Source organism: Acinonyx jubatus, chromosome B3 (assembly GCF_027475565.1).
Source record: "Acinonyx jubatus isolate Ajub_Pintada_27869175 chromosome B3, VMU_Ajub_asm_v1.0, whole genome shotgun sequence".
Classification (NCBI taxonomy): domain Eukaryota; kingdom Metazoa; phylum Chordata; class Mammalia; order Carnivora; family Felidae; genus Acinonyx; species Acinonyx jubatus.
The window spans coordinates 139,983,271-140,009,828 of record NC_069386.1 but is presented as its reverse complement, the minus strand read 5'-3'; the positions used below and the strand labels follow the sequence as shown (position 1 = coordinate 140,009,828).

The window sequence follows — 26,558 nt, the reverse complement described above, 5'->3', positions numbered from 1 at the left end:
ATTTTAAAGGAGAGACAAGGACACAATAACCAATATTTTAAAATATGAGCACTGGGTGTTGTATGGAAACCAATTTGACAATAAATTGTATTTTAAAAAATAATAAAATATATTTTAATGTGCCATTTTCTAAGAGTGTCAACAAACCTCTGTGAAATCATTAAATCAAACGAGTTTTTAGTGAGAGCTACCAAATTGACACTGCTTCCATTTTTTTTCAAAGGTAAGAAAACTGTCTGTGGCTCAATGATTTGAAAGTAGCCCAGTTAGGGCTCCAGTCCATTCTCTGAGGTCATCAGAGCTAACAAAGACTCTTCCCAGAGATGCACAGACCCGGCTGGAAGATGCTTACCACTGGCGACAAAGGAGACACCGTCCGCTTCTATCCATCCCTGATACAAAGGATTTTGTGAACATGTTATGAGTGAGGCCCCAGTTCCCCTCAGGTCAGAAAAACGCTCCTGCAACTCATCACAGGGTATTACTGCATTCTCATATTTTTAATAGCCCAATTCAAAATCCATTGACATTGTCATCTCAAGGATTTTGAAGCAGGTTAGAAAAACTGCTCCCAAGTTCAGGGTGCAGATATTAGTGTTTTTAATAGGTGACACATTCACATAGTTTTTGGTTAACAAATTACAAGATGGTGGAAACAAAAACATCTCTTTTCAAAATGTTCTTTCCACGGTACAAACTTTTGGGAAAGCTCTTCATTAAAGTGTCACCTTTCCCTTGATGAAGGGTTATGTTGATTTTTTTCCAGTATCTTCCAGGGGCCTACAGTTTGCAGTCACTTGTCATCAGAGAAAACTTTGGAAACACCTGAGGTTTTGTAAATGGAGCCTCTATACTTCTTGAAGTTCAACAAGCCCCTTAACTGTTCCACTCAAACGGGCAGTGCGCAAAGTCTTTCACGGTCATCCTGTGTCACTATGATGTGAAGAGGGGCCATTGTGGGTCCTGTCATCCGTAATGGTGAAGGGCCTATAAATAATAGCCTAGCGGTCCAGCCCAAGGGGGCAGTTAAGGCAAATGTGGGTCTCTGCCTGCTGGAATGTCGAAAAGCCATTCAAAACTGGAATCACAAACCGTGCTCTTTGGCAAGACAGACAATGCCTGACACCTGTTCTTGGATCACAAAAGTATTAAGTAGGGATTGATACGGGCAGAGGCTGGGAAGAGATTCACCGACTTGAAGTGGTTTGTTCTAGGGGTAGTAAGATCATTTTTTAAGTTACACCAATATCGTTGTCATGATGTTGTGTGTGTGTGGCTTTTTCTTAATAAAGAATCCTTCTCACCAGGCATCAGAGAGGAGCAGACTTACAGGAGTCTGGGTCCTACGTGTCTCGTTAGGTCAACAGACAAGCAACTGTCTCAAGCAAAAACTCACATCCTGGGAAATTAACCTGAGTGGAAACCCGATATTCCTTGAGCTTCCTCTTCTTTCCTGAAACCCATCAAGCTATAGTTGGTGGTCAGAGACCACCCATGCTATGCCCGATTAGAGATGCCCCCTCCTAGGGAGGATGGAGGTCTCCCCACGGCCGGGACTCGGAATGGCACTTACAGAGACCTGCTGGGACAGGCCTTGGAACTGCGGCTCAGGCCTCAGGGCACGTGCCCCAGCCAGGTAGCCAGGGGACCCATATGGGGGATGAAGAAAGGGACCACCATCATGTCCCCTCAATGGAAAAGGAGCACATAGATGCCACTGTGGCCCCCACGCTGCTGCAAAGGCCCCGGCCAGAAATCTCCTGGCACAGGCAACAGTACCTACTGTGGCCCTCCTGCTCGTTCAGAGTCCCTGCTAGTCCTTAAGCCCAAAAGGAAAAATAAACGGTCTGCCTGGAGAAAAATTTTCCCTGTTTCTTGGACCGTGGCATATAACCATATGCTTATTTCAGAAACAGCAGTGAATTAGGCATGTTTTTTCAAAAAGTGCAGTGATACAGTCTTGCCAACAATGAGGAAAAGGTGGGAGGAAAAGCAAAAGCTGAGTTGCTAAAAGATGAGGACTGAGCTTTTTCTGCTAAAAAAAAAAAAAAAAAAAAAAAATGCACGTATTTCTGCATGTTATTCTTCAACCTTCCAAAGAGACTGGGAAGAGCCTTCGAGTCTCGTAAGTACTCCGATGTTCCCGTTACAACACAAGCGATGCTTTCTATCTTTTCTCCTACTTTTTGTTTATGAGAACTAGGCCTTTGCTGTATCTGCTAAAAGGGTCCAAAACTAAAAGATTTTAGAATTTCTGATAAGCTTCCAGATAGCTCATGGGAAACACAAAGGGGGAGATTCTACCGGGGAAGGAGGTCTAGCACAAGGCTGTGGCTCAGAAGTCGGGGACCCCAGCTGTCCCTGCCCGGCACCGTGCTCGGTGCAGGAGGTGGTGCAGCAGAGGGGCTGAGAGTCACCCAGACCCAGGCCCCACCCCAGGAGAGGGACCTGCCTAAGTCTGTGAATGGCAGGCTGTCTGGGGACCACACGCGAGAGACATGCATCCATAATGCGTAGAGTGCTCTGGAGGGCGTGGCAGACACAGCAAACAATAAAAGGGAGCTATGATTGTTGGAAAAAGTTAACCCCCAAATTACTGAATTCATCCTTGGTTAAATTAAAACCTAAAACCAAGGGCTACAAGTTCTTAACAGCAGGAACCTTGAGAGAGGAATGATTTGGAGTTTCTGTCTTGAGGCTATGAGAATACACTGCCCTGGGCTAGTCTTTGCATTTTGTTGAAGAGACACAGATAAAGGCTGGAAATATTTATCAGAGACTATCTTGTTCCCAGCCGTGGTGAGGTGAAGGTCCTTTCTTGTCAGACTTGTTCCTCCTCTACATGTTCCTACATCGAGTGCCCTGTTCACCACGTCCTCTCTTCCCTCACGACGCTACCTCAAGCACAATGGTTAGTTGCTATGTAACCTTTAACCTTGAGACTATCTTGCTTGGTTACATGCTTGTTACAGAAAGTTCTATTTATTCACTGTATGCTGCTTATGGGAAATTGAGTTTTAAAATATTTAATCCACTAACACTGACTTTATTGATCTCGTTATAATGAACTCAACCAGTATAAGAACTGTTCAGATTCTCTTGGAGTTAGGAAAAATCACTTCTTTTCCTCCTTGAATCAATAATGATACAAATAAACCATAAATTGTCATTAGGGCAAAAATACGCAGAAACTCAATTTATTCTCTTGACGCTATCATTACTACCCCTGGTTCCATCACCAATATTGAGAAGATAAGGCAGCTGGTAACACTAGCCAGGAAATTCCTCAGAGGTTCCCCTCTTCCTTTCTCAGGTAGAGACAACAGATGACCACCCATGTGGCTGGGGCAACACCACCTGTCCACCTTAATGCCTACCTTGGGGGACCCTATCGTCATGCAGCGCTCTGAGTCCCCAACAGGTCCTCTTCTTCCACTCAGCATGTCTGGCCCCCAGCCCAGTTCCTGGCACATAACAGACATTTAATCCAGGTCAGATGAAACCCAAGTAGGGGACCCCAAGAAAGAGAAAAGAAGTTCACGCCCTCCTCTGCAGGGAGTGGGCATCTGTCACCTCCAGGCCTGCGTGCAGCCCTCTGTAGTAGGTGTCATTAGCCCATTTCACAGCAGGAGAAATGAAAGCTCTGAAAGGTGAGGACTGGTCCAGGGCCACACAAGTCAGCCATGCTGGGAGCCAGGCCAGGCCTGTCCAGCCCCAGAGCCCTGCTCTCCATACCCCGCCTTGCCTGCCTGCAAGCTATCCGTGACCTTTCCTTCTCCTTAGCTCTTTGTTCGTATCCATGGACTCACGAACATGCAGGGGAGACGCTGACAAGGGAAAGCTGATGCTGTCGGCTCATGGTGATTGAGCTCGTGTTCCCAGGCAGGCGGCATATGACTCATTTCGCTAAAATCAATATCGTTACACTCATCCTCTGGGAAGTACCCCGCCAGCTGTAAATCTAACCATCCTGACTCAAAGTTAACGAGAAAAGGAGCTTACTAACTTCCAAATCAAACTCTATGAATCAGAAACAGGGGCCGTCTCAGCACGCCTGCCAGAGTCCCGGGAAGGGTCCAGGTGCGTCCACAGGTCCCCCGCGGTTGAGCGGGCGCCTCTGGCTCAGCTGGTGGTCCTCTCAGATCCACAAAACCAGGATAATAAAGCTAAGCTGAAGAAGCTGTCATGAGAACTGGAAAGACAGAGTGACATAAGGGGGCAGGCCCCAGACGGACGGCAGGCCCACCAGACAGCGGCTGCGGCAGCAACAGAAGAAACGGCAGTCGGCGTTTCTCTTTATATCAAGTCTGGCTGCTGCTCTTAATGATCTGGACGAGACTGAATTCCCTAAAATTAAAAAGGAAAAAAAAGTTCTCAACTTGCAAACAAGGTGTGTCGCAAGGGTTTGCCTCAAGTTGGCTTTTCTAGGGCCCAGCAGGCCCCGCTCGACGGCAAGCGTCCGGGCTCCCAGTCCGTCGGCGGAGGAGGTCTGACCTACGAGGGCAGCCTGACCGCCCGGCGGCTGCCTCCGAGCGCACACAGAGACCGAGTACCAGCACGGTGGGGCGACGGTAGTCCACGAAACAGTGCCATCAGTTAAAACCGCTATTCGTTTATCCACAGGACGGCACAGGCATCACTGGGAGAAAATGACAGGACGGGGGTGTGTGGGATGTGGCAGGACCCGCGGGCACTTCCCACAGGGTGAGGTATGGGGCTGGCAGCCTGTTTCATGGACGCGTAATAACACTGGATTTAATATCCGACACTAGGGTCGTGCCCCAAAGCTGTATGGAAAGAGGGGGAGAAAACAAGCTTGAAACTGGAGAGAAAAACTCTTCAGACCGAAAGAGGAAGGGTGTGCGTGGGAATGGGGCCCAGGGCCAAAGAGGTGGTAGAGTTGAGAACGGGCACATTTAAAAGAGGGCTAGGGACAGGGCGTCGGGGGAGGAACGAGCTTGGGAGAAAGAGGGGTGGATGAGGACAGGGGAAAAGCAGAGGAGTCTGTGGGGGTCCCGCCTACACCAGAAGGACGGATGGAGGTGCGCAGCTGCTCCCTGGGCAAGAAGGCACTGGAGGGGCAGTGCCAGGGCCATCGTCGGCTCAGACCTCACTGGGCTATGGAGCCCCTCAGAGACTCTGTGTCTGGATCCAGCGGCAAACCCCTAGGACCACAGGACTGGACACACAAAACGTGCCCGTACCATCAGGAGCTGTGCAAGTGTGCCCATCACGTGGCGGCCCACGATGCGGCTGGGCATCCGTCTTCCTGCCTCCACAGGTACCTAAAGGGCACCTGACCCAGTCCCTCGGAGCTGTGCTGGGGGACACTCAGTCATGGTGCTCAAAAGCCAAAGCATGGAGAAGCCCAGGCCCCCTGCAGGCACCTCCTCCAGGGCCGGGAGTGGTGGCACCAGTCGGCCCAAAAGGAGCCCCATCTGCAGCCCCTCCTCTAAAGCCCCATGAGCTCCTGGTCTTCGTCAGTGTTCTAATTTGGATGCTTGTCACCCTTCCTATGCCAAGTGTACTATAATCGCCAGGGCTAACATTTCTCCCACCGGAGAAGCGGCTGCCGACAGCCAGAGAAGCATCCTTCAGCCAGTCACTTAATCAGAAGGCTGGGTCAAGATCTGTCCGGGTGCCCCTTCCTCCCAGAGGCCCCAAGCTCGCTTCCACAGGTGGCAAGCCAGCTGCCTGGGGGAGAGCCAAGCAGGACCCCTAGGGGTGGGCTTCAGCAAACCGTTCGTCCTCGGCAGGGAAAACCAACGCGGTGAGGGCATGCCACTCCCAGGCTTCAACAGGCAGGCTCTGCCAGTCACACAGGCCACAGGTGGATCCCAGCTCTGTTGCTGCTGGCCGCGAAGCCTCGAGCAAGTCCCCGAGCACTCCAAGCCTCAGTGTCCGGGTCAATGAAATGGGGATAAAAACACTGTCCTCACAGGTAAGTGTAGGTACTAAAAATGTAATAAGTAAGCAAAGGGACTAACATCTTTTTGTCCATTTCAGCTTCATACAGACCAAGCAGTGTGCCAGGAACCAGGGCTACACCACCCGGGGCCTGGCCCACGGTGCACACTCAGCTGATGTGGCGGTCCCCTTTCCTGAAGCATTTCTGTGACGGCAGTCCCAATCAGGATGCAAAACTGAGGGAGGCACCAGAACGCACCTCTTGGAAAACAAGAGAAATGGTCACTTACGGGTCCAGTCTCAGCTGTCATTTCCATGCACCATGACCCCCCACCGAAAGACACAGGGACCCCCAGAGCAGGAGGAGCTAGCCAGGGGCTGGGGACAGCAAGGCTGCAGGCAGTGGGTTATCTGCGGGAAGAGACCTTCCTCAGCACAGGGTGCCTGGAGCTCTGGAGAGCGGGTCAGGCTGGACTGCGGGGGGTCTGCACACGCAACCCACATAAAGGGCAGCTGCCGTCTCGTCACCAGGAGGAAGCCACTAGCCCACCACCAGTAGAATTTTGTCACGGAGAAGCAACACATGGAGGAGACATGGGGAGGACCCAGGAAGGCCTTCCCGGCTGCCCCAGACCCACATGGGGACCAAGGGCCACACTCGTAAGCCAGCTGGGGGATCACCAGATTGGGGGCTTTTGGAGCTGAGCTACCAAAGCTGCCACATCTGAAGAAATGGTCCAGCAACCGGGGCTCTCTGGACCCTTGGCAGGAACAAGGTCATTATTTCCCACCATCCCAAGGGCCTCAGAGGGAGGGACAGAGGTAGGGAAGGGACATGTTTTGCTGAGTGCATACCTGAGCCAGGCATTCTGCAAAGTGCCTACAAACATTATCTCAGCTATTCCCCTCAAAATCCTACCACCAGCCAGGTACTGTTATCCCCTTTCATGGATGCAGAAACAGAAGTGAAGGAACTTTCCCCCAGGACACCCAGCTCAGGTGAGTGGAGGTGCACACTCGCACCCCATTCGTGCCCCATCACACTGCACTGCCTCCAGCACTGTTGGGACCAGGTGCCATTGCACGGACGTCCAGGACAGGCTGGATGCACATCAGGAGAGCTGACCAGGGCAAAGGAAGGAAGACAGGGTGCCTTCCCCAAAGTCAGAGCCCTGGGGGGCACCAGGGGTCCTGCAAACCTATGAGGTCTCAATAGCCAGGCTGGGGGGCACCTGCCAGTGGTGGGGGAGGGGGGCGTGATGGGCTGGAACCTTCACAAGACCAGTGCCCGTAGAAGTGAACAAGCTCTTCAGGGGATTTCGAGGAGATGGGCTGATTTGGTGTGCAGGACAGCTGACTCATAAGGCAGGCGACACTGGGGCCCTGGCGGAGCTGGCCAGGGTTCCCTGAGGCCACTCAGACTAATGCATCAGAGACGTTTTGTTAGGAAGATTACAGACTGAAGCGGGAGCACCAAAAATAATGAATCTGTGAGTGGATTTTATTTAGGTGTTGATTCATGGTTGTCCTATAAGCCAACAGCCCGTCAGAACTATAAATTAACGAGATAAAATGTGGCTGGCTCTCCATATTTCAGGCCGGGTATTGACATTTCAGAATCCACAGATTTTTAACTGTATTGATTGAGGACACCAGGATAAATGGCCTTGGCACCAAATTCCCATTAACGACAATGGGCACCGAGTGACTAATTCCCAAAGCACTGCGGTGAGAACGCCCTGCATTGCCTTCTCCTGGCAGAGAGTTCTAATTAGATTGAAATGAAAAAGCCAAATCACCAAGGGCGGAAAGAGGCAGATCGAGTGAAAAGGGAAATCAGACTCGGTGACGAGAAAGGACGACGAGAGAAGTCAAACCGGGCCGAGAGCCACAGGGGCCGCCCAAGCCCACCGGCCTCTGCTAAAGACAGCATCTATGACAACCTGGGCCAAGGGTGGGGACGCACAGCCGAGGTGGGAGGCACGGGGGGAGCCACCGATGGGTTTCACTGCCCAGCAAGGGCCAGCCTCTGCTCACACACTCCAAGTCGCTGCTCCGAGCCAGCCCTGGCCAGATGACGAAGACACGAAGACTCCCAGGGCAGGCCCCATTCTCAAGAGCTCCCACACTAGTCAGGGCGACAAACACAGAGACAAACAGCCCCCTCAGCAGGAGAAGTCCATGTCGGGGCTGGAGGGCTGCTCCAAGGGTGAGGTCCACACCCTGAGACCTCCTCACGAGGGACAAAGGATATCCAACGTGCTCACTGCTACAGCCCCAGCACCAGGTCCTACACATAGCAGGTGCTCAGGAAATACCTGCAGAGTGAATGGAACCCGGCTCTCAACAGGTGATGAGTGCTAGTCCCGGGAGTGGGGTAGCGTGGAAAAGTCCCCCCATCTTAGGCGAAGCCCTGAGGACAGGGGCTGAGCCTTCCCTCCACCACCCAGTACACCACCGTTGGAGGAGCACCCTGGGCCTGGGGCCACACGAGCTCCTCTCCAGTGAAGTTCTGCCACAGACTGGGCAAGGCATGCCCCCTCCCCTCCTCCAGCTCTCCACCTCACCCTGGTCATACCCAACCAGCTGAAGATACCAGGCAGACCTGCCCAGAGTGCAAATCAAGCCGTGATTCTCTCCTGCTCCAAACTCAGCAACGGCCCCCTACTGCCACCTGCTGTGGCAGTCCCTAACTTGTCAGGAAGACTCTCTTCAAAAAAATCCAAAAATTTCAGAAGCCTTCCCCCACATTCACACACACCCACACATGCCACGGCAGTGTCTGTTTAACATCTGTTGATTGAGAAGATACATCATGACAAAGGGCCACTAAGCATCCATTAATGTTATCAAATGAACTCGTATTTGATTAACCCAACAGCACCGCCAGGATGTGAAAAGCATCACTCCTTCGCTCCGAGGCTGGGCAGTGCAGGTACCCATGGGCACCCAATGACCCTGGAGTGGGGGGGGCAGCGGGGCCAAGAAAAGGAAAAGACCTCACAGGCCGGGAACCACAGGTCTGCACCCGCAGGCTCCCCCCCAGCTGCCTGCACCCCACAACGCCACACACTCCACTCCTGTTCCTCTAACAACTCTGTCCTCATTGTTCTGTCTGCTGGGAATGTGCTTCCCTCCTCCTCCACCACACCCCCTCCACCCGGATCTTCTGTCCCCTGGGTCCTGGGTGCTGCCTCCTGCCAGGTTCCAGGCTACAGGTTCTTGCATCTCTCTCCATCACCACAACCTGGGATTCTGTCCACACTTCCGTCTCCCCCGGCAGACAAGAGCTTCTGGGGTGGATCCTGGGTCTGCATCTCCAATGCTGAGCATGGATTACTGGGCACATGGGCAACGGAGTGAGCCTGGCAGATTTTTGCACACAAAGAAGATTCTGGTGGTGCGGCCTTAAAGGGTGAGACCCCAGATGTAAGGCTGCAGGAGAAGGCCTAGCACACAGTGGGTGGTCAGGACATTACCCACCGCGGTCATCACCAAGTGGCACCAAACTCCCTGAGCCATGGCATCCTCATCGGCCCTGTGGGACTCACTGTAAGACCACAAATGGTTAGGGAAACACTTTGTTGAGAAGAAAAACCCCATATACACTCAGCACCGTGGAAAGGACATAGGATTTGCAAATGCAGACATGGCTCTAAATCCCCACTTGCCACGTACCACAGGGAGGTCGTGAGCTAGCTACTCCCTGCTCTGAGCCTCAGCTTTCTGCCTGTAAAATGGAGAAGAGATTGCAGGCAGCACGCCATGGTGAGGGCCTGTGGCACAGTACCGGCCGCTGACACGGCCACCAATCTTGTCCTCACCCCCGCTGAGGACGCACGGGGCTCAGGCAGAGGAGCCTCGAGGCCAAGCCTCAGCAATCCAGTGACAAGTATGCTCCGGGTGGGACACAAACCCCACCATTACCCTACACCATCCGCCGTATTCCTTCGCCGTGCCCCCTCCCAGATGCTGGGGAGGGGCTGTGTGGTCGGGCCCAGAGCTGTCGTCTCCTGCTTGCCAGGCCCTGAGAGAGGCACGGACCCCAGGGCCTTTGCCACGGGGTATGGGAGGCCTATGTGAAGACTTGGGACACCCCGGGGATGGGCGGGGACTCCGGCCTCCCCTCCTGGCCCCGGCAGGAGAGTCCAGCAGAAAAGTGACCAGAAGGAGCCCAAGGAAGAGGAGGCAAAGTGGGTGCTGAGACCAGCCAACCTGAGTCAGGGGCAGAGGCTTCGAACCAGCTCTGACCCCGTGGCTCTGTCCTCGCCTGAGGACCACGGACAGGACCCCACGCGGGGGCTGTGGCGGGATTAGGTGCTAAGAGTGCCTGTTGCACAGGAGTACTCTCTAATGTAAAGTTCCTTCCACTGACTGCTCTCTCCTTCTCGCCCTGCTTGTCAAGAGCCCCCTTAGGATTTACCCAGCACAAATCCATCTTACCCAAATGCCTTTTCAGTGTAGGCATTAAAGCAGAACTCGTTTGCAGACTTTCCTTATGAGCTGGAATCATTCCTTGCAGCCTTTCAACGATAATGAATTGACAGGAATTCTAAACTGATTCCAACCAAAGGACATTGTGATAAAGCTAAATCTATTTTGGTACAAATTACATGTCAGAAGTTGATTAAAAAGCTACCTCTTTATCCAGCCCCACAGCTTGGGCTGAGACAACCTTGGGGCTCTGTCCTCCGGGCAGACTGGCAGAGGCCCACCTTGAACCCTCTGTGGAGAGTCGTGGTTCCAGGCAAATGCCCTGGAAACGCACTCACCAAGGTGAGCCTCTCCTGAGGGCTACCTCCTACTGCCCCGAAGCCATATGCAGCTTGTGGCTGCTGACCGCCCAGAGAAGCTTCCCGATGAGAAAGCCGACCCAGCCGCCAGCTCCGAGGAAGGGGCGCCTCGGGGTAACAATGCAGTAAAACACACCTGTTTCAAGGTCCGTGAGGTGTAGGGCGAAGTCGAAGCCCCCGCTGAGGATGCGCCGGCCACAGGGGGACCACCGGGCGGCCCGCACCGCCTCACTGTGCAGGCAGTAGGTCTGTAGGCAGCGGCCTGAGTCCACAGCATTCCACACCTACGAGGCAAACACAGCGCCAGACGTCAGAAGCGGAGGCCTGATCTCTGGGGCTTGGCTTGGCCCCTCTATGGGGTGGAGAGGGTCTCATAGCGGAACTAGATTCCTGTTATTTTACCATCAAAACCACATCTAGCTGTTAAATTCTTCCGTGCAGAAATGTCAAGTTTTCGGGGCTGGTGAGTTGAGGGGGAGCTTTTCCCAAAACCCCTCCCGGGGTCAAGGGGACCCACAAGAACACAGCGTGCCCGAGTCCCGCCTCTCCCCCGCCCGCCCTCCCCACCTGCTTTGCAGCTGCTCACCGCCAAATGTCCCGCTCTGCTCACACTTCTAGCCCAGTGTCGCCTGCGTCTCTGATGGCTGTCCTCCAAGACAGGGCTTCATGAGCCCTGAGGTGGACACCGCACCGAGTCAGGCTATCCTCTTGGGTCTAGCTTTGAGAGTCAGATTCGAAACGGAACCTGCCACACCTGTGCTTACAACCGGGCAAAGAGCCAGGATCTGCCAGCTGTCCTTTTTCCTGGGGAAGAGGTGCCATCCTTCATTCCCACCCTGGCTTTCTCTGGAGACAAAGCCGATGGCAGAAAGCCCCATGTACATTCAATGACTTCTGAAATATGCTCTTGAGCCCTCAAGTGTAGAACTGCACATTCCAAGGGCCAGGGCCACTCCACACAGGAGAGAGCCCTTCACCAATGCACCAGCTCGTTCAGGAGCCCCGGGGAAAGGCTGGTTAGCACGGAGCCTGATAGGGCTGGCTCTGGGCCTGGCCAGTCCCCTACCCTCACTGTCAATACAGGAAGCAGGGGAGGCTGCTGTCCATCGTCTGAGGCGGCTTTTAGAGGATCAAACACGAGAGACAGGCAGAGCACCTGCCACCAGAGTGTGGGCCTCGGAGGCAAGCGCCTCCCATGTGATGCTTCTGTTTGCAGATCGTGTGACCTGGCCAAGCAGCCTGGCCTCCCTGGGCCTCAGTCTCCTCCTCTGTGAAGCGGGGGTCAGAGCCCCACCCCAAGGCCTGTGGTGAGGAATGAGTGGAGCTGGTGCGCGGGCTCCTTGGGGCTTGCCGTGCACCCAGTTCCTGACAACAGTATTCTCTGACCTTCTCTCGGTTACGGTGGGGAACCCAAGCCTCGTGTTCTTTGTCTCCACCCACGCACATCCACAAACCAGATGTGGAGATGGCCTTCCCTTTCAAGACGAGAAAATTCATCCCGCTGCTTCCCCAAGGTGCTCACAAGGCAAAGGATCAGAGTTCTGAAAGCATGTTTCCTGGGCATATGGAAATGTCTGAGCTTAAGGAAACAAGAGCAGCTGTCAAAGAATGCTAAGAGAGCTCAGATCCTTTTTTTCTTATTGGGGGTCAATAGCTGGGGTCTCAAACTGAAACAATCATGAAATAGCAGCATCTACATTTAGAAATATGGACAGAGGGCCGCCCGGCTGGCTCGGCCAGCAGAACACACAACTCTTGATCTCAGGCCATGGATTCAAGCTCCATGTTGGGCATGGAGCCCACTGTAAAAAAAAAAAAAGAGTATGGACAGAGGGGTGCCTGGATGGCTCAGTGGGTTGAGTGTCTGACTCTTCATTTCAGCTCAGGTCATGATCTCACGGTTCGTGAGTTCGAGCTCTGAGTCGGGCTCTGCGCTGACAGTACGGAGCCAGCTTGGGATTCTCTCTCTCCCTCTCTGTGCCCTTCCTCTGCTCATGCTCTCTCTCTCTCTCTCTCTCTCTCTCTCTCTCTCTCTCTCTCAAAATAAGTAAATAAGCATTTAAAAAAAAACGAGAGAAGAAAAATTCTAAAAAAAAGAAATACGGACAGAAATAACAGAAGAAACAACCAGAAGACGTCAACACGGAGTGGAAATTTATGGTAGAAGAACAGAGCATGTCGTTTTTTGCAAAACTAGGGACAAGTATGACTCGTTAATAGAGAAAATAAAGTAGAACTAATGAGCTACACCTACAGAGTTAACAATGGCTAAGCAGTAAAAAACATAATATTGATTACATGAGACAAGCTTCATATACACAGCAAGATGCCACCTAAATTACCAAAACACATAAAACATCACTTCACACCCATGGCTTCTATCAAAAACAAGAAAAAAGAACAAGTGTTGGGAGAATGTGGGGAAACTGGAACCTCTGTGCACTGTCGGTGGGAACGCAAAATGGCACAGATTATACGGAAAACAGTATGACAGTTTCTTAAAAAATTATGCATAGAGCTGCCATATGATCCAGCAAGCCCGCTTGTGTGTATATAACTGCAAAATGGAGAGCAGGGTCTCAAAGAGGTCCCTGCGCACCAACGTTCACAGCAGCATTACTCACAGGGGCAAAAGGTAGAAGCAATCCGAGTGTCCACTGAGAGAAGAACGGATAAGCAAAGCATGGTCTCTCCATACAATGGACTACTATTCAGTCTTAAAAAGGAGGGAGATGCTGACACCTGCTCCAACACGGATGAACCTTGAGGACATTACGCCGAGTGAAATAAGCCAGACACAAAACGGCCAAAAGGGTATATAATTCCACTTACATAAGGTTCCTAGAAGAGTCAAAATCATAGACACAGAAAGTAGAATGGGGGATGCCAGGAGCTGAGGGAGGGGAGATGGGGAGTTAGTGTTTAATGGGGACAGAGTTTCAGTTTTGTAAGACAGAAAGAGTTCTGGGGATGGATGGTGCGATGGTTGTACAATAAGGTAAATGTGCTCAATGCCAATGAACGGTACACTTAAAAATGGTTAAAACGGTAAATCTTATGTGATATGTATTGCAACACAATTTGAAAAACATACATGAAGCAAATTTCTATCAAGCTTATTTGTGCATTTGTAGTAAGACCATAACAACATATATGAAGATGATGGTCACTCTGGGGAAATGGTGGGTGAGGGACGGGGTTGGGTGAAGGGCACTGTGAACACTACACTGTCTTTCTGAGAGAGAGAGAGAGAGAGAGAGAGAGAGAGAGAGAGAGAATGCTCTGAAGCAAATATGTTCAAATGTTTCCATCTGTTAAACTCATTCATTTCTTCATTCATTCAACAAACATTTCTTGAGCAGCTGTTATTAGCCAGGCATTATTCAGCAGCAAACAACTAAGACAAAAACCCCTGCCTTCAAAGAGACAGACACTAAACAAGATAAACCAGCAGCATCTCTATAGCATGTAAGGTAGGGGTAAAGGCTGGAGGCATAGTAAGTGAGCAAGAAAGGGGCCCTAAGGGCAGAAGTTGAGATGGTGGCCAGGAAGGGCCTCTCAGAGAAGGTGGCTCTGAAGGAAGATCTGAAGGAGGGATGATGGGAGCTATACAGAAATTGAGGAAGAACCTTCCAGGCAGAAACAGGACCCCTCTGGCTTCTCTACCAGGAGGAGAGTGCAAGGCAAGGGAGACAGTGTGGAGCTTCTGCAAGAATCCAGGGGACAGAGGAGAATAGTTGGACCAGCTGGAGGCACTGGGAAAGTGGCCTCACTTGGAAAGTAGAAGCAACAAAATGAATGGGGGGTGGAGACAAGGAAAGAGAAGAAAGAGAGGGGAGGAGGAGGAAGAGGAGGGGAAGGCACCAAGGCACAAAGCAGCACACTGGTAGGTCTAAATTCTCGGGAGGGGGGCCTCTGAATCAGCCATGGAGACATGTTAGGGAAATCCATCAATCTGTAAATTGCCCGATAACGCTCCTCTGAAGTGAAAAATGCATACTTGGCTCTCCTGGCTGATACATACACAAGGATAGCGTCAGAATCAATGCGGACCAGTCAGCCACTTCTCCAAGCTACCCAGGGTGAAGGAGAGAAGAAACGTTGCTAATCGCCCTCCCTAATTGAATTTAATGTTCACCGTCAGGTTTTAAAGATTAATTCCCAAACACTGTGGCAGCCTGAAGTGTGTACCTTTTTTCAATTAAGTAATTAGAGATCCCAATCTGCCTCCCTGGAATTAAGGAGTTAAGTCTTCTGTCAAATGTTCTAAGATGGCTTGGTGCATTAACTAGAGACAGACATTCTATGTGTCCAACAGAAGTCAGATTTGGAAAGAACATGACAAGTGAAACACGCATTTGCTTGGCTGTCCTGTATTTACTGTGGTTTCCATGTCCTGGTTACTGATACATGGCTCTATCAGGAGTTCCTCACAGTGTCTTAAGACCTACTGCTTTAACCACAGGTTATGTTCTTTCTGCCTGTCTGCCTTTTGTTTTTGATTACAAAATAAATGCAACCTCCTTGTAAAATATTCAAATTATACAGGTGTACAAAAAAACAATACCCCATAGGAATCAACTATAGGACTGTGGTTCCTCTGATTATATTGGAACTAAGTATGCTCGGGGCGGGGGGGTGGGGAATGAAACAACAAAGAAACACAAAGAAGAAAATAAGAGTCATCCATAATTCCACCACCTGCACACAGTGGCTATCAAACTTCTGGGTGAATCTTTGCCTCCCATCTGGCCCACCCCGACAGCTCCTGCCTCAGGGACATTCCTAGTTCAGCTGAAGTTCCTGGCCTACTCTCTACCCCCTGGCAGCCCCTGCTACTCCAGAATATCATTCTAGAGACGACTATCAGACTCACTAGCTCAGCAAGGCTGTGCAACCAGTGCGTAAACTTTGACCAAGCCATTTGCCTGCAAAAGCTTTGGGATTCCTTTATGATGTGTGTCAAAGGCTGGAACTGCACTGAATGTACAGACCAATTTGGGGAGATATCTCAACGTTATTGAGTCTTCCAATGCATGAATAGGATATGTCTCTCCTTTCACTCAGGCCTTCTTTAATTTCTCTAAGCAATGGTTTGTAGTGTTTTGTTTTTATTTTTTTATTTTTTTTTAACGTTTATTTATTTTTGAGGCAGAGAGACACAGCAAGAACAGGGGAGGGTCAGAGACAGAGAGGGAGACACAGAATCGGAAACAGGCTCCAGGCTCTGAGCTGTCAGCACAGAGCCCGACGCGGGGCTCAAACTCACGGACCGCGAGATCGTGACCTGAGCCGAAGTCGGACGCTTAACCGACTGAGCCACCCAGGCGCCCCGGTTTGTAGTTTTTTAATGAAAAAAAAATCTTATGCATCTTTTGTCAAACTTATCCTTAATTACTTCATATTTTGATGATACTGTAAATGGTATTTTTTGTTTTTAATTTCAGGCTCATTTCCAGTAAGTAGACATAAGATCAGTTTTTTAGATCTTGACCTTGAATTCTGCTAAACCAACTTTTTAGTTCTGGAAGTTTTTTTTTTTTGTAGATTCAGTACAATTTTCTACATTGACAGTCAGGTTGTCTGCAAATAAAGACAGTTTTACTTCCTTCTTTACAATATGGATACCTTTTGTTTCTTTTTCTTGCCTTATTGCACTGGCTAGAATCCCCACTACAATGTTGCATAGACATGGTGAGGGCAGACACGCTTGCCTAGTTCCTGATCTTATGGGGAAAGCAGTCAGTCTTTTATACAGTTAAGTATGATGCGAAAGCTAATGTTTTCATAAACGTCCCTTATCAGTTTAAGAACATTCTATTTCTACTTTGCACAAAGTTGTTTTTTTTTTTTATCAGAAATGAATACTGTAGATTGTTAAATGCTCCTTCTGTATCTCTTCACACGATCATTTGGTTCTTCTTTTTTAGTTCATTAATATGCTGAAATGCACTGACTGATTTCAAATATTAAGTGAAGCTTGCATTCCTGAGACAGATCTTACTTGGCCCTGATATTACAAATAAATAAATATAAGTATATATGTATACACACATACACACACACACACACAGTTGGATTAATTTGCTAAAATTTAATTTAAAATTTTGTACTTATGTTCATGAAAGATATTGGTCTATCACTTTCTTCTCTTACAATGTATTTTTTCCTGTTGGGTATAAGGTAATGATGGCCTCACAGAATGAGCTGGGAAGTATTTCTTCCTCTATGATTTTCTAGAAGAGTTTGAATAGGATTGTGCAGGAGTTTCCCAGGGCTGCCATAACAAAGTACCACAAACTGAGTGGCTTAAAACAACTGAAATGTATTGTCTCATGATTAAAGAAACAAAAAGGCAGAAATTAAGGTGCTGGCAGGGTTGGTACCCTCTGAGGGCCATGAGGGAAGGATCTGTTCCAGACCTTTCTTCTTGATTTCTACATGGCTGCCTTCACGTTCACATGGTGTTCTCTCTGCCTGTCTGTCTCCAAATCTCCCCTTCTGATTAGGACGCCAGTCATACTGGATTATGGCCCATCCTAATGACCTCATTTTAACATGATTAATCTCTGTAAAGACCCTATCTCCAAATAAAGACTTATTCTGAGGCACTGGGGGTTAGGAATTCAAAATATAAATTTTGAGACACGACTCAATCCTTAACAAATCGGTATAATTTCTATCTTAAATGTTTGCTAAGATTCACTAGTGAAGTCATTTGGGCCTAGAGTTTTCTCTGTGGGAAGGTTTTTAACTATGAATTCAATTTCTTTAATAGATACAGGGCTTTGGAGGTTATCTATTTCTTCATGAGTGAGCTTTTCCTGTTTCGGTCGTTCAAGGGATTTATCTGTGTCGTCTAACTTGTAGAATTCACTGGCAAAAAGTTGATCCTCACATGACCTTTGTAGCCTTTTACTATCTTTAGAATCTGTAATCAAGTCACTTCTCACATAATATTAGCAATTTGTATCTTTTCTATTTTATTCCTGATGCATAGCTGAAGGGCTATCAGCTTCAATGATCTCAAAAAACCAACTGTTGGATTTACTGATTTTTCTCTACTGTTTATCGGTTTTCTATTTCAGTTATTTCTGCTCTTAATCTCCTTCCTTTTGCTTACATTGGTTGAATTTGCTCTTCCTTTTCTCATGTCTTAAAGTGGAAACTGAGATCACTGATTTGAAATTTTCTCCTTTATTAATATAGGCAATTACTACTATAAATTAGCAGCTGAGAATTGCTCTATCTACATTCCACAAATTTTCATGTTGTTTTTTCATAAGCATTCAGTTCAACATGTTTTCTAATATCTCTAACAGCTTTTTCCTTGACCCAAGGATTATTTAGAAGTGTAATTTTAGTTTCAAATATTTGGGAATTTTCCAGATACCCGTTACTGATTTTTAACTTAATCCCGTGATCATTAGAGTATATGCTTTGAATGATTGCAAACCTTTTAAATTTACTGAGACTTATTTTATGGCCTAGAATTTGGTCTGCCCTGGTAAACATTCCACATATGCTACAAAAGAATGTACGTTATGCTGTTGTTACATAAAGTGTTTTATAAATGTCAATTAGGCCAAATTGGATGATAGTGTTATTCAAATATTCTGTATCTTTACTGATTTTCTGTCTACTTGAGCTATTGACTATTGAGAAAAGGGTGTTTAAACCTCCAACTATAGTTGTGGATTTGATTATTTCTTCACTCAGTTCTATCAGTTTTGCTTCATGGATTTTAAAGCTCTTATTAGGTGTATAAATATTGATGCCCTTCAAGGAACTGATCCCTTTATCATTATAAGATAACTCTATTTCTGCTAATATTCTTTGCTCTGAAATCTACTTTGTCTAATATGAATATGGCCACTCTGTTTAAAGTTAGTATTAGTTTGGTATATGTTTTTCCATCCTTTAACATTTAACTTTTTGTGTCTTTATATTTAAAGTGGGTTTCTGGTAGGCATTGTATAAATTGCCTTTTTATCCAATCTAATAATCTTTGTTTTTTAAATGGGTATTTAGACCATTTCATCTATTATTGATGCAGTTTGGGTTTAAATTTGCTACTTGTTTTCCACTCATCTCATCTGTCCTTTGTTCCCTCTTTCCCTTTTTTGCCTTCTTTGGAATTAAGCATTTTTTGTTATTTCATTTTATCTCCCAATGTTAGATTACTAACCGTTAATTTTGTTTTGTTTTATTACTAGTTGCTTTAAGGTTTAGAGCATACATCTCTAACTTATCACAGTCACTTTCAAGGAATATTAGCACTTGCCTAGTAAGAACCATAATAATAATACATACTGTGTTCCCCATCTCAGCCTGTATGCATTATCACACGTTTCACACAAACCCCCTAAAACATGGCCATTGTTTTTACCTTAAATAATCAATCATCATTTAAAGGGATTTTTAAGTAAGAACAAAAATTATTTAGATTTACCCACATATTTACCACTTCTGGTGCTCAGCACTCCCCTGTGTAAATGTAGATGTCTATCTGGCATCATTTTCCTTCTGCCTTGAGAACTTTATTTAACATTTCCCATAGTACAAGTCTGCTGGTGATGAATTACTTCCACTTTTAAATGTCTAAAAAAAGTATTTTGCCTTTCCCTTAAAAACATATTTCACTGGGTATTAAATTTGGGGCTGACAGTGGTTTGTTCTTTTTCCTTTCAGTAGTTTAAGTATGTTGTTCCACTGTCTTCTGGCATTATTTCCAATAAGAAGTCTGTTGTCATTCTTCTCTTGATTGCTCAGGATGAAACTTGCCTTTTTCTCCTCCTCTGGCTGCTTTAAAAACTTTCTTCTTTATCGTTGGCTATAAGAAATTCCATTAAGAGGTACCTTGGTGAACTTTTTTCTTCATGGTTCTTGTGCTTAGGGTTCACTGAGTTTCTTGGTTCTGTGGGTTTCCAGTTTTCATCAAATTTGGAAAACTTTCAGCCCTTAGTTCTTTGAATATTTTTTTCTGTTCTCTCTGCCTGTGAAGACTTCAATTTCACATATATCAGGTGAGCTTGAAGTTGTACCACAACTCTTGGATGCTCTGTTCATTTTTCCCCAAGCTGTTTACTCTCTGTATTGCATTCTAAAACGTGTCTATGACCAGGTCTTCAAATTTGCTAACCTTTTATAGTTTCCGATTTGCTATTAATCCTATCCAGTGCATTTTTCATCTGAGATTTTTTTTTTTTTCAGTTCTGGAGTTCAAATTGGATCTTTCTTCTATCTTCCTTGTCTCTCCTTAACATGCTCATGCTTGTCTCTACCTTTTTGCATATATGGAGCATATTTATAAATAGTTGGCTTAATGTTCTTACTGACTAATCACACCATCTGTGCCATTTCTGGGTCTGCTTCTATTGACTGATTTTTCTTCTAATCATAGTCTAGATTTTTCTACTTCTTTGCATTCCTTGTAATCTCTGTTTGGATGTCAGACACAGTGAATTTTACTTTAGTGGATGTTTTATATTTTTGTATTCCTATAAATACTCTTGAGGTTTGTTCTGGGACACAGTTAAATTACTTGGAAACCGTTCACTCCTTTCCAGGATAGTTTCAAAGCTCTGATAGGAGGAACTAGAACACGATTTAGTCTAGGGCTATTTTACCCTGCTGAGGGAACACTAATGAATTATGAGGACTTCCCACTCTGGCTTGTGGCACTATGAACTATTCTTGGCCCTGGGAGCTCTGGGGATTGTTCACCCTGTTCCTTTTGGTGGTTCTTCTCCTGCTTCAAGGAATTTCCTCACACACATGTTGATCAAGTACTCCACTGAAGACTCTGAGGGAGCTTCCTACAGATCTCTGGAGCTTTCTGTTGGTGCAGCTCTCTAATCTCCCCTTCTCTGTCCTGAGAACTCTAGCTGCCGTGGCTTCCTTGACTCCCAGCTTTGTCTCCTCAGGTCAGGAAGACCACTGAGACCCATTTGGGTTTCTCCTCCCTGTGTGGCAGTCTGGGAACTCTCACCAGACAGTCAGCGGGAGCAGTCCCCCAGGACCCGTTTCATTTTGCTTCCCCTTCTCTCAAGGCCCACTGTCTCCATTGCCTAGCGTTTTTTTTTTTTTTTTAATGTTTATTTTTGAGAGAGAGAGAGGGGTGGGGGGAGGGCAGAGAGAGAGGGAGACACAGAATCCAAAGCAGGCTCCAGGCTCTGAGTTGTCAGCACAGACCCCAACATCGGGCTTGAACTCACGAGCCGTGAGATCATGACCTGAGACGAAGTCGGACGCTCGACAGACTGAGCCATCCAGGCGCCCCTCCATTGCCTAGCGTTTTGATTTTTACATTTTGTAAAAACCACTGCTTCTTACATTTTGTCTGATTTTTTAAATTGTTTAAGATTGAAGCATAAATCTGGTCCCTATTACTCCATCTTGGCCAAAAGTGTAAGTCCTCAAAGTTATTTAGAAGTGTGTGGCTTATTTGTAACAACATGGATGGAACGAGAGGGTATTATGCTGAGTGAAGTCAGTCAGAGAAAGACAGATATCATATGATTTCACTCATATGTGGAATCTGAGAAACTTAGCAGATGAGCACAGGTGAAGGGAAGGAAAACTAAGATAAAAACAGAGAGGGAGGCAAACCATAAGAAACTCTTAAATACAGAGAACAAACTGAAGGTTGATGGGGGTGGGTGTGGGGCTGAGTTAAATGGATGATGGGCATTAAGGAGGGTACTTTTCAGGATGAGCACTGGGTGTGATATGTCAGAAATGAATCACTGGGTTCTAATCCTGAAGCCAAGACTACATTGTATGTTAACTAACTTGAGGATTAAAAAAAAAAAAAAGAAGTGTGTCTTAATTGCCAAATGTTTATGGTTTTTCATATTGTTTAGTAACTCATTATTACTAATTTAATTCCATTGTAAACAGAGACTAGGCTCTCTGTTGTTTCAATCTTTTTAAATGTATTGAGATTTGCGTGTGACCTATCTTAGTAAAGTACTATTTGAATTTGAAAAGCCCACGTAGCCTACACTTGCCATGCATAGTGTTCTATAAATGTGAATTAAGGTAAGGTAGTTGAGAGTGTAATAGAGATCTCCCATCTTTATTGATCTGTTTGGCTGTCCAATCAATTACTTAGAGAAGAGTGAAGATCTCCACGTATAAGTATGAATTTTTTTATTCTCCCTTTCAGGCTATGAAAAATTTTTCATGTACTTTGAAGCTCTGTTATTAAGTGCATATACGATTGTAAGATCTTCCTGATAAATTGATTCTTTTATCACTATGAAATGTCTTCTCTCTTACTCTTGTTGACAGCATATAATTTTACTTTTGTATCCATTCCAATAATCTCTTTCAATCGCAATGTTTAACCCATTTACATTTAACGTGATTGTTGATATGATCAGAATTACATCTATCATTTTGCTATTTGTTTTCTGGTTTTATCTCTGTTTTATTTCGCTTTTCTTCCCTTACTACCTTCTTTTGAAATAACTTTTTACAATTCCATTTTACTTATTGGCTTTTTAGCTATTCCTTGATGTTACTTCTTTAATGGTTGCTCTAGGGATTATAATATACATTCTTAATATTTTAAAGTCTTTTTATGGTTAATATTGTACCAGTTTACATAAAATATAAGAAGCTTGAAACCATAAATGTCTTTCATCCGTGCCCATTCTTTACTCTATAGTTGTCACATGTATCACATCCACATATGTTAGAAACCCCACAAGCAATATGATCGTTTTTGCTTTAAATAGTCATATGTATTTTTTTGTTTAATTTAAGAGGAAAAAATAGTCTTCTGTCTTTCCCCACATATTTACCATTTCCAGGCTCTTCACTTCTTCCTGAAGATCTGAGCTCCTATCTGGTGTCATATTCCTCCATCCTAAAGAATATCCTTTAACATTTCTAAGTTGCATGTCAGCTGTCAATGAATTCTCAGTTGCCATTTATCTGAAAATGTCTTTTTTTTTTCTTTAACATTTATTCATTTTTGAGAGACAGAGACAGAGTGCCAGCAGGGGAGGGGCAGAGAGAGAGGGAGACACAGAATCCGAGGCAGGCTCCAGGCTCCAGGCTGTCAGCATAGAGCCTGACGTGGGCCTTGAACCCATGAACTGTGAGATCATGACCTGAGCCAAAATCAGACACTTAACCGACTAAGCCACCCAAGTGCCCCTATCTGAAAATGTCTTTAATTCACCTTCATTCTTAGACGATACAGAATCATGAGTTAACATGTTTTTGGTTGTGTGTGTGCGTGTGCGTGTGTTTTCTCAACACTTTGAAGATGCTATTCGACTGCTTCTGGACTCCACTGATTCTGATGAGAAGTCAGTGATTTTCATACCATTATTCTCCTCTATGTGATTTTCATTTTTCTCTTGTTACTTTAAATTTTTTAATCTTTGGTTTCCACACGTTTGACTAGGATATGCCATAGTGTGATTCTCTTTACATGTCTTATTTGGGGGTTGCAAACTTTGTTTTTTTTTTTTCTTTTGAATCTGTAAATACACACATTTCATCAAATTTGGGACATTTTCAGGCATTATTTCTTCAAATAGTTTTTTCTTCCTCATTCTCTCTCATCTCCTTCTGGGACTCCAATTATACACACAATATCACAATATATATTATACAGATATCTTTGGATATTATCCACAGGTCCCTGTGTATCCTGTTTGTTTGTTTTAATGTTTATTTATTCTTGAGAGAGACAGAGAGACAGAGCGTGAGCAAGGGAGGGGCAGAGAGAGAAGGAGATGCAGAATCTGAAGCAGGTTCCAGGCTCTGGGCTGTCGGCACAGAGCCCAACACAGGGCTTGAACTCATGAGCTGTGAGATCATGACCTGGGCCGAAGTTGGGTGCTTAACCGACTGAACCACCCAAGCGCCCCTATCTGTTCTTTCTTTCCCCTACTCCTTTCCTCTGTTTTCAGATTGAATAATTTCTATTGTTCTATCTCCAAGTTCACTAGCTCCTTCTTCTGACATCTCCATTCTGCAATGGAGCCCAAATGGTGGATTCTTTCTTTCAGATACTGTATTTTTCAACTCTAGGATTTCCATTTGTTTTTCTATATACAGCAGTTGCTACTTCTCTACAGAGATCTCCTGTCTTTTGATTCATTGCGAATATATTTTCCTTTGTATCCTTCAGCACTTTCATAATAACTGTTTTAAAATACTCTGCTAATTTCAACATCTGGATATCTTGGAGACAAGCTCCACTGATCGCCTTTCTCTTGACTATGGGTCCCCTCTTCCTGTTTCTTCCTACAGTGAGTAATTTGGGGTGGAATGCTAGATATGACAAAATTTATGTTGTATAGACTCTAGACTGTTATGTTTCTCTGAAGAACAATTTTGTTTTCAACAGTCAGCTAACTTGGCTCTACTCACATTTTAAACTGTCTCCTCTGCTGTGTGCAGCAGCAGAAATTTCTGTTTGGTTCTCTTAGCCTTAGCTGAGCTGCTTGGAGTCTGTTCCATGCATTGGTCCGGGAGTCATCCAGAGATCTGGGCAGAGCCTATTGACAGAACTTAGGACTCCTCTTCTCTGACTCTTTCCTTTCTGAGATCTCCCTCCTCACTTTCCAGCTGCCGTGGTTGCCCCATCTGTCCTCTGCTTCTTCAAGCCAGTAACATTGCGAGTTTTCTATCCAACTTTTAGCTGCTGCTCTGCCAGGCACAGATTGGAGCCCACCCTTGGGCAGAAAAACATCAAAGCAGGAGACTCGCCCAGTGCCGTTTCCTTCTTCTAAGAGCTCCCTTCCAGTATCTGCCTGCCTTCTGTTGCTCTCCGACACCTTCAAGTAGCTTACTGTTGTTTTTGTTGTTGTTGTTGTTCAGAGTTTACAGTTGTCAGCTGTACAGTTACTCTGATAGGAACTGCTCCTTCATTACTGGAAGCCAAATCGGACACCTGGTTTTGAGCATCTGTTCTGCAGTCCTGGACAGTGACACATCCCCCCACTTCCTCATCTCCACCCCCAGGCCTGGCACACACACACCCCACTGCCCCAGTACTTAGGTAACAATCTCCCTACACCCTGCCCCCCGGTAGGGATATTTCGAAGAGTGAGGGGACTGGAGTATTTGTTCTGTGTGTGAGCTGCTGTGTCACAGAGGTGACAAGAAGGCCAGGAGTGATCTGTAAACTGATGTCATTTACCGCAGGCAGGAACGAGAAGCCAGGAATGATCTGAGGAGACGGGCCCACCCACACTACTCCCCCAGCCCTGCCAGCTTCAGGAAAGCTTGTAGAGAGCCTGGGAAACCTGCAGGGTTCCTAGGATACGTGGCAAAGAAGTTGGAACCAGTTTTGCTTGATTCTCTAAGGGCGGGGTACCGTGGCTGACAGCTGTTGTTACAAGGGGCTCACATTTGCAGAAATAGTGAGAACTAAAATAGTCCCTTCGTTTTACACCATCTTCCTAAGTGCTTCCTAAAATTTTTTCTATACCACATGATGCAAGGTCCCTTAAAGTAAAGAATGAGGACAAACTCAATCAGCACCTGTAAGTACATTATACAGAGAATTCCAAGAAACTCTTCTCTGTATTCAATAAGGTCAGTGCCAAGGGAAGGAGTTTTAAATGTCAGCAGAAGATGTAGAAGGCAAAGAAGAGGTTTCTTGGAGTAGAAAGGATTAAGAGTAAGACCCATCAGAGGTTGCTGAAGAATGCTTGGGGAGCTGGGAGTCCTCGGGGCCACCCTCCTTGTAGAGTGGGGTGACCCCTCCGCAGCCTGCAGGGTCCCCAGTGGGTGGTGCAGCCTGTCCAACGGTGGTGAGTGCGGGACTCTGGCCAGAGCCAGGGCCCCTTCTGAAAGCATCACGATCCTGGATGTTATTCTGAGACAAAATGCCACCTCACCTCCCACCTCCAGGTAACAGCCATCCTGAATTCAGCAGTTACTAACGCATCAGGCAAGCTTTCAAGCACTTTGTGAGAATTAACTCGATCCTTACCCCTGCCTATGATTATAAACGCCATCTGACAGATGAGGAAACTGAAGCACGGAGAGGTCATCTCCCCCGGGGCCACACAGTGACAGATGGGGCAGGGAATCGGGCCCGGGCAGCTCAGCTCAAGAGCCTGCTGGCTGAACACAACATGCGTCCACCATCCGCCTGCGATGTGCCCCGTGGTCAGCCAAGCGCTCCCGACCCAGCTCTGTAGGGAACACAGCACAAAGCCAGACTGCCCCTCCGCCCACTGACAGCCCCTCAGCTGTGTCACGCTGACCCCCCTCAGAACCCCTGCCCCCTAACGTGGTGCCCCAAAGTCCTACGGTCTTCCCTCATGCACTTTCCCCTCACCTGCCAGCTCCAATTTCCAAACACACCCCAAATCTAACCACTGCTCCTCACCTCCGCTGCGGCCACCCTCGTCTGAGACGCCACCACCTCTCCCCCGCTCCCTTGCGAGAGCCTCAAAACTGGGGTCTCGGCCTCCACTCAGCCCCACGGGCTGCTGCCATAACGGCAGCCACAGTAGCCCTAGGAGTCAGAAGTCAGGCAACACCCTTCCCCCGCTCAACAGCCGGCCGAGGGGCTCCCCGCCACTGGCACAAATCCCTGGCCATCCCCCCTGAGCCTTCTGCCTCATCAGACCCTTCTGCCTCAGGGCCCGCACACCTGCTTTCCCTCTACCTAGAATGTTCTCTCCAGACAGCCCTGGGCTCACTCGAGTCTCTACCTAGACACAGTCCCTAAACCACCCGATTTAACCACTGCTCCCATCACTCGCCTTCCTCTTGGCTGGCTCTACTCTTCCTCAAAGCAGGCATTACTTCCTAACGTATTTATTTTTATTTGTTTGTTTGTTTGTTGTCTGCTTCTCCCACTAAAATGTAAGCTCT

General features: G+C 47.0%; 1 protein-coding gene across 12 annotated transcripts in view; it reads right to left on the bottom strand.

Moving 5' to 3' along the window:
• The window catches only part of WDR25 (WD repeat domain 25), a 139,386-nt gene that overhangs the window by 44,313 nt on the left and 68,515 nt on the right, over positions 1–26,558 (bottom strand). For all 12 annotated transcript variants that reach the window (XM_053224941.1, XM_027066617.2, XM_053224943.1 and 9 more), the window contains one exon: positions 10,837–10,984. In XM_053224941.1, the coding sequence (XP_053080916.1) occupies positions 10,837–10,984 (148 nt within the window). The remainder of the gene's footprint in view (positions 1–10,836; positions 10,985–26,558) is intronic.